An 18942-nucleotide genomic window follows, 5' to 3' on the forward strand; every position below is an offset into this window, starting at 1 on the left:
TCATATGTTATCCTGTCTTGTTTTGCTGTGCTGCAAATGAGTTCTGTGTAAATTACACAATTAGTTTATAGGGTGCAGAGGTGCTTAAGCTCTATAAAAACCTTTCAAAAAAATGAATATTGTGTCTCAAGTCTGAAAATTTTGGGAGTGTGGCCGTTGCCAGAACAATGTTGTCATTCTGGAGATGAGTTCCTTTTAGCTCCCACAATACAGTTGCTCAGATGCTGAATATAGGGCATTTATTATCAAGGATGGCTTATGAAAACTACTAAAGACTCACTGAACTTGATTTGACAGAGGAAAGACAGGCTCACCTCAGAATGGCCATCTACTAGTGATGTGCCACTACACAAGAAGGGCATGAAGGAACTGTACATCTTGGGCCTGGGAGAAGCTTGAAGACCTGGGGCCTAGGTTTGGGAGGCAGTGCACCGATTTGCTGGGAGAGAATGTGAAGCATTGCCCCAGGGAAGGTGTAGTAATTTCTATAAATGAAATGCTGAGGAGAAAAATGCAGTAATGGACAAGTTACCTATCTTCGGTAACGCCTTATCTGATAGAGACCTAATCTAGGTGTTGATTCGCCAACCTTTGAATTTACCAGGCGTCATACTAGATCCGGAAGATTTTTCTTCAAGCAATACCCCTGCGTTCTGGAAGGTGATGTTGGTCGGCACTGCGTGACGTCATCGGCAGTGCCATTGTGACGTCCGCGTCACCTGTATAGGCATCATGCTAGTGGGTGGCGCTGGTCAGTGCTTATAACCTCAATATAGATTCCCCTGAAAGAGAACTAGGATTACAGGTAAGAAACCATTTCTTCTTATACCACATAATAGTGGAAATATATTTTTAGCGAGATATGTGCGTTTTATGAGAAGATATCCAAAACTGTAATATGAGACATGGGGACACTATGAAGGATTCCCATCGGTAACGACATTTGCTCAACTGTATTTTTTTGAATCCCTTCAATTTCTTCCAGGAGACTATACACATGTACCTTGGTTAATATTCTTTATTGCACATATTTTTGGTATACCCGAGTCCCCTCACCTAAGGTTTTTTGCTTGAGTTGAGGTAAAGTCCTTTGAGAATGATGTCCAACTTCTAATGCAGTTTTAAAATGTATTCACAATTTTAGGATGGCTTTATTTGCAAGCCTGTTACTGATACTAACCTGTTGCCATTCATCTTGTGCTATTATCAGGAGTTGGCACAGTATATTTCTATCACTTCTCGTAAGCTTGGTATGCTACAGAGAATCATAAAATATAATTTTGTGGTAAGATTCCTTTTTTTTTATTTGTGTCTGCAGGGTGTCACAGAGGGCTACAACGGCACCATCTTTGCATATGGACAAACTGCTAGTGGGAAGTCTTTTACCATGCAGGGGATCCGTGATCCCCCAACACAAAGAGGCATTATTCCAAGAGCCTTTGAACACATCTTTGAAAGCATCCAGGTGAGACAAGATATACACTATGCAGATGTATTATTAGTAGTATACCAAATTGTTTTGACAAATGTACTGAACATGTGACACCCATTATATTCCAGCCCTCTACACTAACATTATCCCACAACTATAAGCCTTTCACACACACATTTAGCAGACGTTCCACAAAGTCAAAGAACATGTTCCAAGCCTTTCATGCATAACATTTAATTAAATTCTTCCCTGCTTTTACATAGGTTGTATTACGAATCTCTACTATGCTATGTACACGCTTTGTACAGTGTAACACCCAATACACTTTTCAAATAGCCTTCCTGTGCCTTTCATAGGCATTCTAGAAAATTAATCCACTTCATGTTTTATAGATAAAGTGAAGGAAGAGTTTAATCGTATCAAAGATATGAAGTTTTCAGATTAAAGTCACTGCTTCCCTGTAAACCTGAATGCTGTTGCAGGAATGGCATAGAATCTACTAGCCTTTTTCCTCATGGAAATTGCTGAACAGATCCAAAACTGCTCTTGGTGCTGATAGGGAAGAGGGGATAAGGAAATTAAAGAAGGCCCACAGTTGGACTTTATCTCTGATTTTCTCTCACAAGTGATGTTGTTTGTTTTTTAATATTAAACAGAATGTAAGACTGCTGTTATGCTCTGCTCTTACATCAACTTAAAATACACTAATTTCTTTCATTGACATGGATTTTGCATGAATGGTAACATGCTACAGTAAATGAGACATACACAAGATTTACTCTAGTAACAGACTCAGACCGAACATCATGAAGAAACTATTTTCGGCTATTGCCTTTGTTATGGTTCCTGCGGGGAATGAAGAAGCAAGGCTGAATGGAGGCCGGAGTGCAGCTCTCTTTGGCAAGGACCAGGGGTTTCCGCTGGGACAGTATCTTCTTAGCTCCTCCCTTACTCATTAGTCCTCTCAATGAAGAGCCTGTATCTCTAACTAAATGCTGTCTAGTTTGACTACGGCTAGAGAGTAATGACTGTCGTCATCTAGTGCTGCTGCTTTGTTGTGGACATCCAGAAAGTTGTCAGGAAGTCTTCCGTATCCATTTTGATTAGTCAGAGAGCTTTCATGAGCTTGACGTTCGGTCTGACTCGAGTCACCACCAGCCTGTGCAACCAAATATTGCTGCAAGGACGTTGTGGATCCCACCAGTCTCCTTCCTTATCTACAGCTCTGAACACCTCCAAGACTGCGCTCAGTGCTGACAGCAAAGAAAGGGAAGGAGATGGGGATATTGGATTTTGTGGCCACACAGCTTGTCTCATCAGAAGGAGGTTCTCTCAAATAATCTGCAGTCTCTCATAAGGGATAGATTTCTAATATTAAATAGAATATAAGACTACTAATACTGTCTGTTCTTACATCAACTTAAAATGTTTTAACTTGCATACCATTCTCATTCGTGGTAAAATTCGACAGGAAATCAGACATACATACAGATTTACCTTAGTAACCGATGCACTGCGGTAAACATTCAACATATCAATGGTACACTACCTCACAGCACATTTTCTTATTAAGGCCTAAATAATTGTCCTGAGACTGGTCTTTTTCAGATGCCCAATAATAGTTGTTAATGTTGAAAAAGTAGAGACTTTGATAGAAACCAAGTTTCATACAGGATCTGCATATAATAATACAAAGGCCTAAGACACAGTTATTATAGCACAGCTTAGAGTCTGTGACAGAATCCCAGTACAAAGATGCAGGTACAGGGGCCCAACAAGAGTCACACAAACTAGTAATCTAACTCTCCCCAGCTATGGCTAACCTGAGGCCTCTGAAGACATCATTGGGAGAGGTCAAATAATTTGTTGAAAGGAAGGAAAGGCGCTGAAGGCAAGCCCATCTGCGCCCCTCCACGTCCGGACTGCGCCTTGTGCACGAATCCCTGGTTCTTGCATCGGGGAACAGTCATCGAAGATCAAATACTCCAGAAACTTGTTATTATTGCTCCGAGATAGGTGGCAAGCCTCCTCCTGTACTGCGTTTCCTTTCCTGGATTTGTACGAGCAGCAGCAATGTGACTGCTCCTCATGTGGCTTTCATATGAACTATCTACAAAACAGAGACTGGGTATCTAACAAGTGGGAGGGCATGTCCAAGTGTTCCCTGCACCTGATAGAACTAAAAGGCACATTGCCTGTATCTCAGAGGAGAAACCTAATGGTTTCCCCATAAACTCACATTCACTCATAAAACATAAATTGGAGTTTGCGGTGTTTTGGGCATTATGGGATCCGGACTAGGTCTATATTACTGAAATCTGAGCCAATGAAGCATCTGGTCCTGATTTAGTGGATGCGATTCCGACAAATTACTCAATCATGACAGTGGACAGGACGGCTGGTTGGGGGACTGGCTATTGGGTTCAAATCACATTTTAAATGCTTGATGGAATCTGGATTTGACCTAAGAACTTGCCAAGCCCTTTACTTTACATTTATTATATCAGCTACTTGTTCATTGGGAGGCCTCTTGATATACAGACCCCCAGGACCCAGACCCCCTTTTCTAAAGGAGCTAAAATATCTAATTGAACCTTTTATTAACAAACACTTATCTGACCATCATGGGCGATTTTAACTTCCATCTTGAAGAGACTCACTATCGATCACGGAAGTCCTTTTGAGTATGGGAAAGACGCAACTAGTATCTGCCCCTACTCATGAGGCAGGTCACACACTAGACAGCATTTTTTCTAATGATACTAAGTTGTCTTATCAATCACTTACCCCCCTTAGCTGGTCTGATTATTGCGCAGTTGCTTTTTCCTTTACATCTTCATCCTCAGTCAGCAGCAGTCAACTCCTCCGAACCACAACCAGGTTAAGGAAATGGAAGGGGGTGTCTGCTAAAGCCCTGTCCAACACCTTATACAGCATACTCATTGAGATCTCGGAGGACGTAGATAAGGGAGCAGCGACTTTTGCAGATTGGCTGGAGATGGCAGCCAACAAGATAGTCCCCCTTAGGGAAGTCACTCAAATAAGACTCTCTCTATCAGCTCCTTGGTACAATGACATACTCAGAACGCTCAAGCAGGCATGTTGCCGACAAGAACGTATATGGAGGAAACGTCAGGAAGAGCAAGAAGAAATCATCTTTCGAAACCAAATCAAGGAATATAAAATAGCTCTTATTGAGGAAAAATCCAAATATTGCACTCAAAAAATTGAAAATGCCACATCGGCCAGAGAACTCTTTAATGTAGTTCAACAGATCTCCACCCCTCTGGTCACGGAAGAGCCATCAGGCTCGCAACTATTCTGCAACCAGCTAGCAATTGTTTCCAATGTAAGATTGTAGATATCCATAAAGACTTTCAAGCAGCCTCTAGCTCACTTATGCAGCCACCCCTAACCAGAAGGCCTCAATTGGCATCCTGGAAGACTGCAGAGCAAAAAAACCAAGTGCCCAAACAACTGTCTGCCTTCCCATCTCTTACCCCATAGGTGGTGGAACAATACCTTCTTAACCCCTTGAAGCCTTCCCACCTGCAGTTCTTCACCAGGCAGCTAGTACCATAGCTCAACCTCTAGAATTTAATGAACCACGTAATTCCCTCCGGATCTCGCCCCTGGAGATGAAAGGAGGCAGCTATCAGACCCCTCCTAAAGAAAACTAATCTGGAAAGTATGGACATTAAAAACTAGCACCCTTTTTCACTGCTTCCCTGTCCAGCAAAGATTCTAGACAAACATCTTAATATCCACTTGATGGAATTTGCAGAACAGCAGGGCTGGCTGGACAACTCTCAGTTCGATTTCAGGAAACACCATGGATGGGAAACCGCGCAGATTTCAGTCACAGACTGCATTAGGTGCTTAGTGGATGAAGGACAGAGCGTGGCACTGATACTCCTTGATCTATCAGCAGCGTTTGATGCCATCTCACCTCTGCTGTTAATAGGTGTCTCCGAAACTTGGGTATCTTACATCAAGCACTGACCCTTCTGTTCTCCTTCCTCATGGATCGTTCACAGAGGGTGAAGCTACAGCAATTCTACTCACAGTTTTCTTTCTGCCATGTGGAGTTCCTTGTTAAGCCCTTCGCTCTTTAACCTTTATGTGGCCTCCATTCCTGCCTCAATCCAGATATTTAGCTTGAAGGTATTGTCATATGCTGATGATACACAGATCAATGTGTCAATTCCCAAGAATTCATGCTCCATTGTAGAAAACGTCTCACTATGCATGTCGGCAGTGGCAGACTAGATTGGTCAAAACCTTCTAAAACTTAATGGTAAAAAAACTGAGGTGGTGACTCTTGGCACTGAACCATCGAGCTGGAATAGGATCTGGTGGCCAGACACACTAAGTACTTGCCCCATCCCAGGAAGGAGGCTACAAATCCTGGAGGCCTCCTAAACACTGAATCCATTTTAATGCCCAGGCTAATCGCACTGTGGCAACCTGCATCAGGCTCTTAAGGATGCTCAAAAAATCTTCACGCTTATTCCTCACTTAGCACGTAAGCAAGTTGCCCTAGCCCTAGTTATGTCCAGACTGGATTACTGTGTCTCGCTATACCTAGACTCCAACATGAGCACCAGCACAAACTCCAAGTGGTACAAAATGTGCTGGCCAGATTAATTCTTGACATTCTCAGGCACCAGTCAGCTGCTAGGGGACTAGATGCCTTACATTGGCTCCCTGTCAGAAAGCGCATTGTTTAAATCACTCTGCATAGTACATAAGGCCCTTTTTCTCCCCAGTCCATCAAGAATTAAAAATATGTTTCACTGGCACTCTCCAGGGAGAAACTTGCGATCAGCGCATCAAAATCGGTTCATGGTGCCTTGAACCAAAAGAAAGAAATGGGGTGACCGGGCAGTCTAAATTACGGCAAGCAGACTTTGGTACTCGCTCTTGCAAAGCCCGAGGGCTATCCCTCAGTTGATGCATTTCAGGAAAGCACTTAAGACCTGGCACTACACGCTATAGACCATTCTTGCCTGAATATTTATAGGCTGAGCATGGTTCTCTGGACTATCGGCTACAGCACTTTGACGCCTTTGGGTAATTGTTGTTCTATAAAAAAAAATGTATTTAAAAATTAAATCAAAAATCAAGTTTTTGAATGGACACTTGGGAATAAATTTCATGAAGTGCAGAAATTAGAAAACTTCTGTAAACATGTTGTTAATGTCTTCTGAAAATAATCTCAACTGGAGTGCCAGGAAGACATGTCAAGAGCAGAGCACAAGAACGGTATTCCAAGTAACAATAGCGCCCGAGCAGAGGCTTCCTGTCATTAACAGGGAAGAAAGTCTATCACCTATCAACCCCCTTGGTGTAGCTTTTATAGATCTCAGGATCCTTGGATCTGGGTATCATTGAATCCTGTGGCAGATCCTCTAATCACAGGATCTTCAACATCTGCAATAGATCCTCTAATCCCGATGTGGAGGAGAGGCATATGGTCACAGCTCTTATGGAACCAACGTGGGTACAGGATTTACTGTGCTTATAATGGGGGGGTGGGATTACAACTGGACAGCCGCATTCCTGGGCAGCATGACTCTTGCTACTCTGCAAAGATGACTTCCTGAGTGGCAATGTCCTGGGAAAGGTCTAAAAAGGGTAGCTAATATTGCCAGAGCTAGATCGGTGGAGCCGGGGCAAGAACAAGTGGCAACCCATGACAAGACGTGTGCATTATGCTTTACTCTCAATGTTTTTGTCATTGCAAATGGTATAAAGATGATACTAACAAATATTCAGGGTATTGCTCACCCTTCCTGCTTTTACATATATCAATGCTAAAGAGGGACAAACAATCCAGAAGTTTTAATAGGGACTTTGTAAATGAGAGAAGTCAAAATTGTTGTCATAATTCAAGATGGGTCCTTACCATAGATGCTTGAAAAATAAACCGAGTGGTGCATGCTTTTCCATAAGACTCTCCATCTAATCCCCCCATCTAAACCTGGGGTAAGCACCCATGCGATATCAGTAGTATGTCAGATAAATAGTTAAATAGATATTTAACGTCTTAGTGGTGTCTACTTCCCATGCCATATTTACCCTGTGTGTATTATCCTTGGGGTAAGGTGTACCCCTTAAATAACATCCATCTAAAAATGTGTGAGGGCAGGCAAAATAATTTCTTTGATGTCCTCATTCCACCTATTTTAAAACAAGGGAAAAGGAATAATTCTCTTATTGTCATAAAGATAGATCAAAATGTTTCAGTGCTCTACATTTTTTGTGTATTTCACCACCAAGCATTCTAATGTACTAACAGAAGGCATACCTATTATCCCATTTAACGTTACTGAGAGAACAAAGAATGGATATGTATCCAGTTTGCACCCAATGTTGCCACGAAGTTGCAGTCCATCAAGTGTGTCCACATTCAGAAGTATCCGTTGCTGCCAGGAGGTGGAAAAGCCACCAAATCGTCCTCTATGTGACTGATTCCTAGTGTGATGAAAGCTTCTCCGAACATTAAGGAAATAGATAGTTGAGGATACGGTTTCAACAAGTGTTCTTTTTATTATAATCTTTGTTCAATTCTGCCCTCGCCAACACGTGTTTTGTCCAACGCTGTTACAATCACAGCGGACTTCATCAGGGCTCTGAATTTAAACACAGCTACATATTAGGGAGGAGCATCCATGTAATGGAAATCCCGTCAGCAGGGTAGTTGACCCATAGTGCACCTTGTGCCCTGAGTGATCTTTGTTATCAGTCTTCATCATACAACTGACATATAATGTGTATGTGATTGTGGTGGGATTCATCATGCCAAGTGTACTTTACATAGAATCCTTATGCTTATATTAGTCTTCAAACCTAATCTCCCATGCTTATTACCCAATATATCAACATGTTAGTATACATCCATCCATGGCTATATTTCCCTAGTTCTCATGGTGTGAGCTCTGTACGTGTGTTAACTTACAGTTATATCTGTATCATGTGGTCGCTATGCATGCAAGAGTCACCAGTCACGTGTGTAACCAAGCGGCGCATAACACATCTGAACTCACCTAGTTGTATGTCGAGAGGTGTTAATTTTGTAAGCTTCGGCAAATTGTTTGCTAAAATTTGTAATAGATGGGAGCACTTTAAGCAACTGTACATCCAATCACAAACCATATGGGTCCAATTATAAATCCATTCTTAACTTGTGTGTCCCCACTGCCAAGTGTACGATGTGGGTCAAAATTGGTCTGGCTCAATCTGATCTGCAAATAATGAATATTCATGTCAGTCCGTAACTCGCTGTACATTACTCTTCAATACTCTGACTTATTATATAACCTATCTGTGGTATTATAACAAAATGGCCAGCGATAATCATCTCTGGTGACTATCTAATTCTCCTTTGTCATGGTCATTATTCAAACATCCAACCTCCTACCCTTGTGTCGGATTTTGAGCTCTATCTTTATACCTGTAATGCAATTCTGTTGACTAAAATTTGTGTAATAATCAAACCGACATAATTTGCCATATAACTACACTGACGAACACCCGTGATATCTGCAGTTGCCAACATAGTCTTATGCATCTTGTCGTTGAAGCCAATGGATCCTTGCTTGTACATTAACCATATCTTATCGGCCACAGCTTGGCCTGTACATAACTCGGGCTGCGTGTTAACCAATATCTGGATTTATGTGTGTGTGAATGGGCAATGATCACCAGGCCAGGTATAAGGGATGCACAAAGGGTTTATTTATTGTTTCTTGGTTCAAAGGAATAACGATAATCTGGTCTCTTACGTCTTCCACTCAGAGGTAGAGCGGGTCACAGTATTTCTTGATCCTCCAACCGAGAAAAAGGATATCTTCCCTGAAAAGAAAGAAAAGCAAAGAGGAGGATTTAGGACAATTGGTACGATACTTGCTCTGGCCAAGGAATAGGGAGTGAGGGATGAGTACCAACACCCTGTATTTCCACCACCTGCGTCGCAGATCGCAGCTGCAGCTGCAGCTTTACGCTGCCATGCATGCAATTGATGCCCGCTAAGCACTCAACCCTCCCCCTTCGTCGCTAATGGCATCTCAGCGGCTGAAGTGCCCTTGCTGAACTAACCCCGGATGCGTCCACGTACCTCTGGGAGCCACGCTCCTCCAGGAGCGCGGAGAGCGTTCTCGTGATGCCGGATAGGGTCCGACTCCCTGCTTGTACAGTTTTCCCGGCTCTGTGGTCTTCGGGCCGGAGACGCCGTCCTTTGTGCGTCGTCACCAGGTCTTCCTCCGTCTGTGTCCTTGAGTTCGGAGGTCCTCCACTGCTGGATCTCTATCCAGGTTTCTCTCCCTCACGCCTGTTTCCTCTCCCTCGAACTCGAAGGCCCCCATAGGTTCATGTGACAGTGTCACATGGGTCAGGCTCGTTTGCAGGAAGTGAAGTTGTTTAAAGGTACCGGCACATTCCTCCGCAACCTGACCAAAGGGAAACTGTGAATAAAATATAGGAGAGACATAAGGGGGCAATACATCCTTGTTCTCCTCATCCTCCTGGTCTCGGTCAGGCAAGTTGTGACAGTGTGCTATCAGTAATGTGTTACTACCATTATTATCCTTGCTTTCGAAACACTTCGCATCTGAAGGTGCTTTTTCCGTGCAACTCGTCTTTCCATCAAATTCCAACCTGTTACGTAACTCCTGTATCTCTCAGCCCAACATGCATCTTGTCCATCTTAACCAAGCCACACACAGGTTTTCCAAACTAAAACTCTAGTGTATAGTGCCTGCCTAGTCGTTTCGACATACCCGTGGCAGAGTACTCCCATGCGAATTCCGGACGATGTGTGGTGTTCGTTTGTGGCGCTATGTTGGATTCTGTAAATCCTATCATGGGCAACAAAAAAAGGACTGATACTGCCTCGGCCCGTTAAACCTAGGTAAGCATGGTGGACATCTTGGAATATATATAACACCCTGTGCATATCTGGTTAAAATCGTATTCATTCTGGTGTAATCAAGAGTAGTGCTAACACAAGGAGAAGATGGACGGAGTGCTGAAACTTTTCAAACACTCACCCCCAGTCACAGATCTTGGTTGAATCCATCATCATTCTTTAGCTCACTTTGCCACCCCAGTTCAGACACAGCGGTATGCAAATCAGTCTTGACCCTGTGCCTCATGGGAACAATCCAGCCCGAACTGCAAAGCCATGTCTTCCCTGGACCAGAAACAAGCATCCTGGGACCGGTTTCGGGCTAACAGCCCTCATCAGCCAGGCTAGCTTGAATCCAGTGGCAAAGTGAGCAACGGACCCACGTGTGGGCATACCCTGCCAACTTAGGGCGAACAAAGCAAACTGTAACGCCCTGAACGTCTCAGGATCGTTTAACAGACACGACAATGAGGACGCAACCACTAGTGAAGGGTTAGTTGTTTTAATGAAGGCAAATATAATACAAAGAATAAACAAGTTATAGTCACTGGAATCCTCCAGGCTAAGTACGTTACCAGCCCACAGCACGGATGGTCCTAACCGTCCTCTGCATATACGCCGGTCCCGGCGTATGCCAACAGAGGGCAGAAATGAAATGGCCGACAATGCCAATCGGTAGGCTGTGAGGGGCACGAAGAGTGTTGGGGAGAATCGAGGAGTCAGGGAAACACCCAGCCGGGGTCTCTACCTGAAGGGAGCAGCCGCTCAACCTCTTCCTCAGACTGCACCGGGACGCGGAGTCACCTCCTGGTGATGCGTCACCGATACCCCAATCACAAGCAAGAAGACTGAACCGAGAGCAGCCGCTCGATCGATCCTGTGGACTTCCGAGTCTGTAACGCGGCAAACACCTCCTGGTGTGCGTTACAGCTGGCAGTCCCTGTGTCTCTGGTCGGGCTGGGAGTTACGACTCCAACCAGCAAAAGCGCCACTGCGCTGGGACTCAGCCGAGTCAAAAAGCGAAGCTCAATGGTTGACCGGTAGAGCTTCCGGGTCCTTCACAGGTGACGATGGGGCAAGACACGGCCCAGGGAGTAACGACTCGACCTACCTCCGTTCTTGCCTTACTGGAGCACCACTCCGGAACACTGCTCTTCACGAAGCAGGTACGTCGGTGTGAACACAATATCCGACAGCGTTGTACCTCCCGGTTCCTCCCTTTATAGGGCGTGTTTTCCTTGAGTTATGTAACAGCTCTCCTGTTTACATAAGGGCGTGTTTCCTTGAGTTATGTAACAGCTCTCCTGTTTACATAAGGGCGTGTTTCCCTTGAGTTATGTAACAGCTCTCCTGTTTACATAAGGGCGTGTTTCCCTTGAGTTATGTAACAGCTCTCCTGTTTACATAAGGGCGTGTTTTCCTTGAGTTATGTAACAGCTCTCCTGTTTACATAAGGGCGTGTTTCCCTTGTATGACAGGAATTCTTGACACAAACACAAGGAGATGATGGACGGAGTGCTGAAACTTTTCAAACACTCTCCCCCAGTCACAGATCCGGGATGAATCCATCATCATTATTTTGCTCACTTTGCCACCCCAGTTCAGACACAGCTATATGCAAATCAGTCTTGACCCTGTCAAGATTAGTGTCTAATTGAGTTACACCAAACCATTACGGCCTCTGGCTATGTGGTGAGCAGTCAGTTACATCCAATCAACCTCAATGTGGCATTGGTCTGACAATATGTCCCCTCTTGTTGCCTTAATTAGTCAGAACGCCGCAGATAGTATTCATGCACAATATCAGTATAATACTTCACTCTGCTCCAGAGTGACTTGGAAATATATATCTAGAGGTCGTGTACAGTAACCAGTGCAGCCTAGCAGTATATCTGTTATATGTCATGAAACCAGACCGTTACGTCAATACTCCTTACGGGCTACAGAGCTGTGCCTCCCAATGGCTGTCACATCAAGGCATATCATTCTTTGTTGTCGTTAGTGGTGTGAAGATCATGCACTCATAACTATATCGTTTTAGTCCCCTTGCCCATGCTTTTTTTTTATTTTTATTTTTTTTAATTTCTTTATTGAGTTTGTTCCTTCGAAGGCATAGACCATGTTCATGTACAGTTACAAATCACATATACGACAACTGATACAATGAACATTCCAATAATGGACTCGGGAATATAGAAAAATACTCTCTTCCAGAAAATTTTCCCAATCAAACAAAGTTTATATGTACGATAACCAAACTGTAACTTAAGCCAACTCCCCTAACTCCCCCCCATCCCCCCAACCCCCACCCCCCCGTGCCGGGTCTATGCAACTTGAGGTCCACGTATCTTAAGAACCTTCTTGGGTCTCCTCATGTCTCCCCTCTTGACTGTGGGCCACCCCCCTAGTGGAGTGTGTCTCAACTGGCGACACCTGTGTGGAATGTGGGGTCTGTCCCACTATCTCCTGAATCATCATCCCTCATCTCTTCTAGTGCTACGCATGTGCCCATCCTCAGCCAGTGCCCACTCTCTCAGGTCCGTTTTCCAGGTTGCCAACTGCGGCCCCTGCTGAGCCAACCAGTGAATTGCTATTCGCCACCTAGCTACCATAAGCCCCAGAACCAGGAACCGTCTGCTCGTCTTGCGTTTAGGGTCACATGGGATTAAACCAAGGAGACAGGGGCGCGCATCAATGACGAGCGTCCACCCCGTTATTCTATGTAGGTCCTCAAGGACCTCCGTCCAGTACGTCTGAATTGTTGGACAGGTCCATACCATATGTGGGAAGTCCGCTTGATCGTGGCGACACCTAGGGCATGTTGGATCTCTAGAACTGTCAATGGCATGGAGCCACCTGGGTGAGAGGTAGGTCATATGAACTATGTTATACTGTATTTGCTTGAATCTGTTACATACCGATACCTTGCATATGCTCTTGTGGCCCCTTGCCCATGGTTATCATTCAAAGTGTGGGACAGTATGTGTACATCCAGGAGGATATTGTCTTCATTCGAGTACCCATTTCATGCTTCTTACGTGTAGCCTCCCCGGATATGAAAGGAAAGATGGCCTAAAGAAATACATTATAATACACATACAGGGTGCCGTCTTAAAATTGCATCGTGAACTAGCGCAATATGATGACATAACCCCCTGTCACATGGTATGATATCCTTATACGTTATCACATGATAGATATTTACTCATACATCCTGTATATTAATATTCGGTTATAGGTAACATAGTAGTTGGTAAGCTATTACACCTTTTATCATTGTGAACTTGACATGCAACCTTATATTTTGTTTCATGTTGCTATTGGCGTCTGTTAGGGTTCAATTAATGGCAATGGCATTATGGACAGTGTTACACATACCCCCCTTTCTAATGTTATTCCTGATGAGGTAAGTGGAACTGTGGTTGAATGAGAAGGTCTCTGAATTCCGCGCAATTTTGCGCATCATGCAATGTCCACATTTGTGAAAGCCTTTCATATTGGGTATTAACCCATTTTCCGGTTGATTGCTCTTCGGATAGTTAGGACAGATCAGACCCCTAAGTGTATTTCCTATCTGAAACCTGATGTTTTGAAATCTTGTGATGTGTTGTACTATGGTGTTGTCATCTTTTATCAGGTGCCAGCGCCTATTAAGTATTTTACATATGTCACCCACATTACTACCAAAGGTGAGGATGGGTCTGATGATTTCCATGTGTTTTGCCTGCTTGTGTTTGTTCTCTCTAAGTGTCTCCTGTCTTTCTAGTTTAATGGCTCTCTTATACGCCTTTTCTATAGTATGTCCTTTATACCCTCCGATGAGGAACCTTTGTCTGATGTCTGCCAAATTTTTGACGAATTCAGAGTTTGTACTGCAGTTCCTCCTGGCCCTAACCATTTCTCCATATGGTATGGCAGAAATTTAGTGTCTCGGATGCGCACTTTTAGCATTTAGCACTGCATTGCATGATGTCTCCTTTCTGAACATTCTACTCACATCAAGAAATTGTATCACATGCTGATCAAAGTTCATGGTAAATTACTTATTATACTTACTTTTATCAAGTTAAATTTCAAAGCGCTGTAATTCATTCTCCGAAACTGTCAAATCATCAGAATATCGTCTATATACTTGCTACAGTAGTGTATATATTCAATCCACATAGACCCCCTACGGCTCCAGACCCTCTCCTCCTCGAAGCATCCCAAGAAGAGGTTTGTGTACGAGGGGTGGGGGGGGGGGGGGGAATCCGGAGCCCATAGCCGTCCCTCTTGGTTGATGATACCATTTCCCATCAAACATAAAAATATTGTTATCCAAGATCAACCTGATCATCTTGAGGATCATTTTGGTGTGTGATAGTAATTCTGCTGGTCTTCTATTAAGCAAGTTTGTCCTGGCCAACTTGCCAAAGTCATTTAAAATATTTGTGTAAACGGATACTGTGTCATGGGTGACCAATATCATGCCCTACTCCCACTCTTTATAACACATCATGTTTAGAACATGTTTAGTGTCCCTGATGAACAATGGTAAGTTGAACACCAATGGTTGTAGGAAGGTATCCACAAATTGCGACGGTCTCTCTGTTGTCCACCTATGCCTGACATAATAGGTCTACCTGGTGGGAATGGTGCATTCTTGTGCATCACTGCCATCGTATATAGGCAACGGAATCTGGGTTTGTCAATTTTCAGAAACATAGATTAATCAAAGGTGAGTAGATCCTCCTCATACCAACCCTTGATCTCTTTTATTGAGGGTGGCAATGATGCGTGGTATCAGATTGATGTCTAAGGCACTGAAGCAATTGGTGTTGCCAAGTTGCATGTAAATCTCCCTATTATAGTCTTTGCTGTTCATAACCACCACACATCCACCTTTACCAGCTTCCCTGATGACCAATGTTAGGTTTTCTTTTAGGGTCATAATAGCCTGTTCCTCTCCAGTTGTGAGGTTACTAGTAAAGTAATTGTATTCATCATCATCATCATAAGCTTTTATTCGATATGCAAGATATCTTATAAGCACAATTAAAATACAATCATTACAGTGTACAAAAAAGCATTGCTACAAGAAGCCAGTATGAAATTCATTAAAAAAGATAAAAGGACATGAATTGCCCGTTACTAAATTAGCTAAAAAAGGAATTAAACAGCTACTGACAATCTCTTACAACGAATAAGCCAAAACTGCTTTAAAAATGTTGCTGTTCCACACACTATAGGGGGGGAAGTGTCCGTGGTTAGGATACGCAAGGCTACTAGGTGGCTACGTGTGCCCATATTTCGACAAAGAGGTTTCAACCAGAAACTCCTAGGCCTTGCATAATCCGGGCATTCAAATAGGACATGCGCAATGGACTCAACCCTACTCAGGCAACATGCACAATTTGGAGAAGTACGGGCCGCTGATGTCCAATTCGATACCACAGCACCTAGGGGAAGGGATCCAACTCTAAATTTAAAATAAAGGGCTCGGTCAAAGGGGAGGGTGATCAGGTCCAGGTAGGGTTCAAAAGCCACAATGTCTTTGATTTGTAAAAAGGCGACAGTGGACTTGCAGTGGTTAGGGTTTGTAATTAGACGCTCCGCAGTCCATTTCCAGTAAAGCGCCTTGACAACTTCTTTTGGAGGGGCTGAACGTGATGACCAACAGTCTCCTAGACCGATCTTCTCCAGAAGCTTTTTAGTTTCTCTTAACCATCTTATCTTAGCCCAACCCCCCAGACTCATTATTTCCCCCAGGGCATCAGCATAGGATTTTAGTTCTTCACCCCTCCAGATTCGTGTCCATAGCAGGAGCGGGCGAAGCTGGGCCTGATCTTTGATGTTTTTGCAACCCGTGTCCAACCACACTGGTACAGATGGTGTGCTCAGTGGAATGGAGATAATGGATTTCAGTAGCTTGCTCTCCGCTGTCACTAGGGCGTCCAATCGGCAGTGGCCCCACAGTTCTGCCCCATACAAGGCTGATGTCACTACTTTGGCCTTGTAGATATCGATTACTGGGGTAAGTGATCTCCTAGGTGAGGCCCTGAACTCCCTCATGAGAGCTCCTCCTACTCTCCTATGGTTGAGGACCATTTTGTCAATATGATTTGCCCAAGACATCCTATCCGTAATCCGAATACCGAGGTAATCGAATTCGGCTACTTTCTCTAAGGGAATCGAGTTAAGTGTAGGTGGACGGCCCAGTTTCTTAGGAGGATTTAGGACTAGGTATTTTGTTTTGTCCACATTTATTATTAAGCCTTTTGCAGCACAGAACTCCTGAAATCGCGTTAGCAATTTCTGGAGGCCTTGTGGGGTCTTCGAGATCAGGAGCGTGTCATCCGCAAAAAGCAGGGTGGGGATACGGACTCCTCCAAGACAGGGGGCGTCGGCTGGTTCTTGTTGAAGATGTTTTACCACCCCATTCACATATAGTGAAAATAGGGTGGGTGCCAAGACACAGCCCTGTCTTACGCCCCTGGACACTGGTATCTTCTCAGTGAGCTCTCCATTTTTACCCCAACGGACCTGTGCAAAGGTATGGGCATGAAGGCTAATGAGAAGGGACAAGATGTAAGGGGGTAATCCCAACTCATAAAGCACCCTCCAGAGCTCTTCCCGGGGGACTAGGTCAAAGGCAGTCTTCAGGTCTATAAAGGCCAAATAAAGACTACCCTTGCCCAGTTCCACCACCTTCCACCCCAATAGTGCCAGCCTAAACACCTGCTCTATTGTCCCCATACCAGCCCGAAAACCTGCCTGAAAGTCTGATAGGATTTTATTCTCCTCCACCCAATGGAGAATCCTTCCAAGGATAGCTTTACCAGCTATCTTTTGGGTGGAGTCTATCAGACTTATGGGGCGATAGTTCCCCGGTGTTTCCCTGCACCCTTTTTTATAAATCGGGACCACCACCGCCCCTTTCCAGGATTCTGGCACAGCCCCTCCCATCATGATATCGTTTAGGAGAGCTGCTATGACCCTTGCCCATTCCGCTGGGTATGCCCTCATAAGGTCCCCCGGAAGGCCGTCTGGGCCCGCTGCCTTGCGAGGCGCTACCCACCCTATAACCCCTCAATCTCTAAGGGAGTGAAGAGATCATAGGCATGAGGTTCAATTGCTCGTGTAAGGTCCATCCCCACGTTCAGTTCCCCATCTGGGGGGAGGTATAGGGTCCCAAAGTGTTTTACCCAGCTTTGAGGCGGGATGTTGCAGGGTCTCACAGATGCATCGGGTTTATTCCGTGTGCTTATGAGATTCCAAAAGGCCCTTGAATCCCTGATTTTACTAGCCTGGAGCAGGTCTTCCCAGAATTTGTCTTCCCACTCCCTCCTGGCAAATTTAAGGGACTTATTATAGGTCTTCCTTGCTTCCTGTATCACACTACGGGACTTGAGTTTAACCGCCTCAACTAACTTGGCCTTGTGAACCCTACATGTTTGGGTATACCAACCATCAACTGGTTTTTTTAATTCTTTGTTGCCCGACTTGTTAGGGTATAAGGTAAACACGTTAGTTAAGGCTTCTACCAGGGAGACAAAAAGCCCACTCGCTCTACCCACCCCTTCTAAGGAGGTTCCGAGGGTTGATACCGCATGGTTTAAATGGGATTGAATTTCCCCTACCTTTGCCTCGGATAAAACCAAATTCGCCCATTTTATTCGTCTGCCACAAGTGGAGACTTCAGACTCATCCGGGGGTGCGGCTACCAGGTTAATGTTGTCCTTCCTTAAGGGGCGCCACCACTGGACCATACTTAAGGAGAGTGAATTGTGGTCACTTTCAGTCGAGGGGACCACCTGCATGTCCCTTACATAAGACCATAAGTATACATCTATTAGGAAATAATCTAGCCTAGAGGTGTGTCCTGGTCTATTGTACGTGTGGGCACCCCCCCTATCCGAGGATGTCCTCCCATTAGCTGCCCTTAAGTTGAATTCGAGGCTCAGGGAGTATATCTGGAGCGCCACTTCTGTCCACCTTCTGATCGGTGGGATTTCCAGTACCGGGATCCCCAACCTGGTATCCTCCTTGTCTTGGTCGAGGGAGACGTCCGAGCCCAAGGGCTCGAACGTACAGTTCATATCACCTGCAACCAATGTACGAGTCTTATATGGAGTATTATTTAGCAAGGTCTCGAGGAGAGATATTACAGGAGACTTTCTCCCGCCCTTGGTTCCCCGGGCATAAACATTAAAAACATTTAAGACAATTCTTCCCCTTTGATCTATTAGGGTGATGTTTTGTATGTCAGGGGAACCTGTGGGAGACTCCACTACTCTGCAGTCTAAAGAAGCCGCGACCCAGATGAGAAGGCCACCCGAAGGTCGCCCTCTCCCTGTTTCCGAGACTTGCGCAGGGGAGGAATAGGAAGAAAAACCCACCCTATGGACCGGCACCAAGCTCCATGTCTCTTGGAAAAGGTACAGGGAGTGCTCATCAACCCAGGCAGTAAAGTCCGGTAGAGCCAGTTTTCTTGCAATCCCTGCGACATTCCAGCTGAAAACCTTAAAGACTAGGTCCGTCACAGCTGAAGTGTCGCTGGGCGCCAGAATGCCCCTGTCTATGGGCCTCCTCGGAGGTATCTGAGGGGAACAGGGATCTTGTG

At 44.6% G+C, this 18942-nt stretch overlaps 1 protein-coding gene across 2 annotated transcripts in view; it reads left to right on the forward strand.

Moving 5' to 3' along the window:
• The window catches only part of LOC146832786 (kinesin-like protein KIF17), a 930557-nt gene that overhangs the window by 28039 nt on the left and 883576 nt on the right, over window positions 1–18942 (forward strand). For both annotated transcript variants that reach the window (XM_085606109.1, XM_085606110.1), the window contains exon 2: window positions 1319–1465. In XM_085606109.1, the coding sequence (XP_085462235.1) occupies window positions 1319–1465 (147 nt within the window). The remainder of the gene's footprint in view (window positions 1–1318; window positions 1466–18942) is intronic.

This window comes from Triturus cristatus, chromosome 5_1 (assembly GCF_964204655.1).
Source record: "Triturus cristatus chromosome 5_1, aTriCri1.1, whole genome shotgun sequence".
In the NCBI taxonomy this organism is placed as follows: domain Eukaryota; kingdom Metazoa; phylum Chordata; class Amphibia; order Caudata; family Salamandridae; genus Triturus; species Triturus cristatus.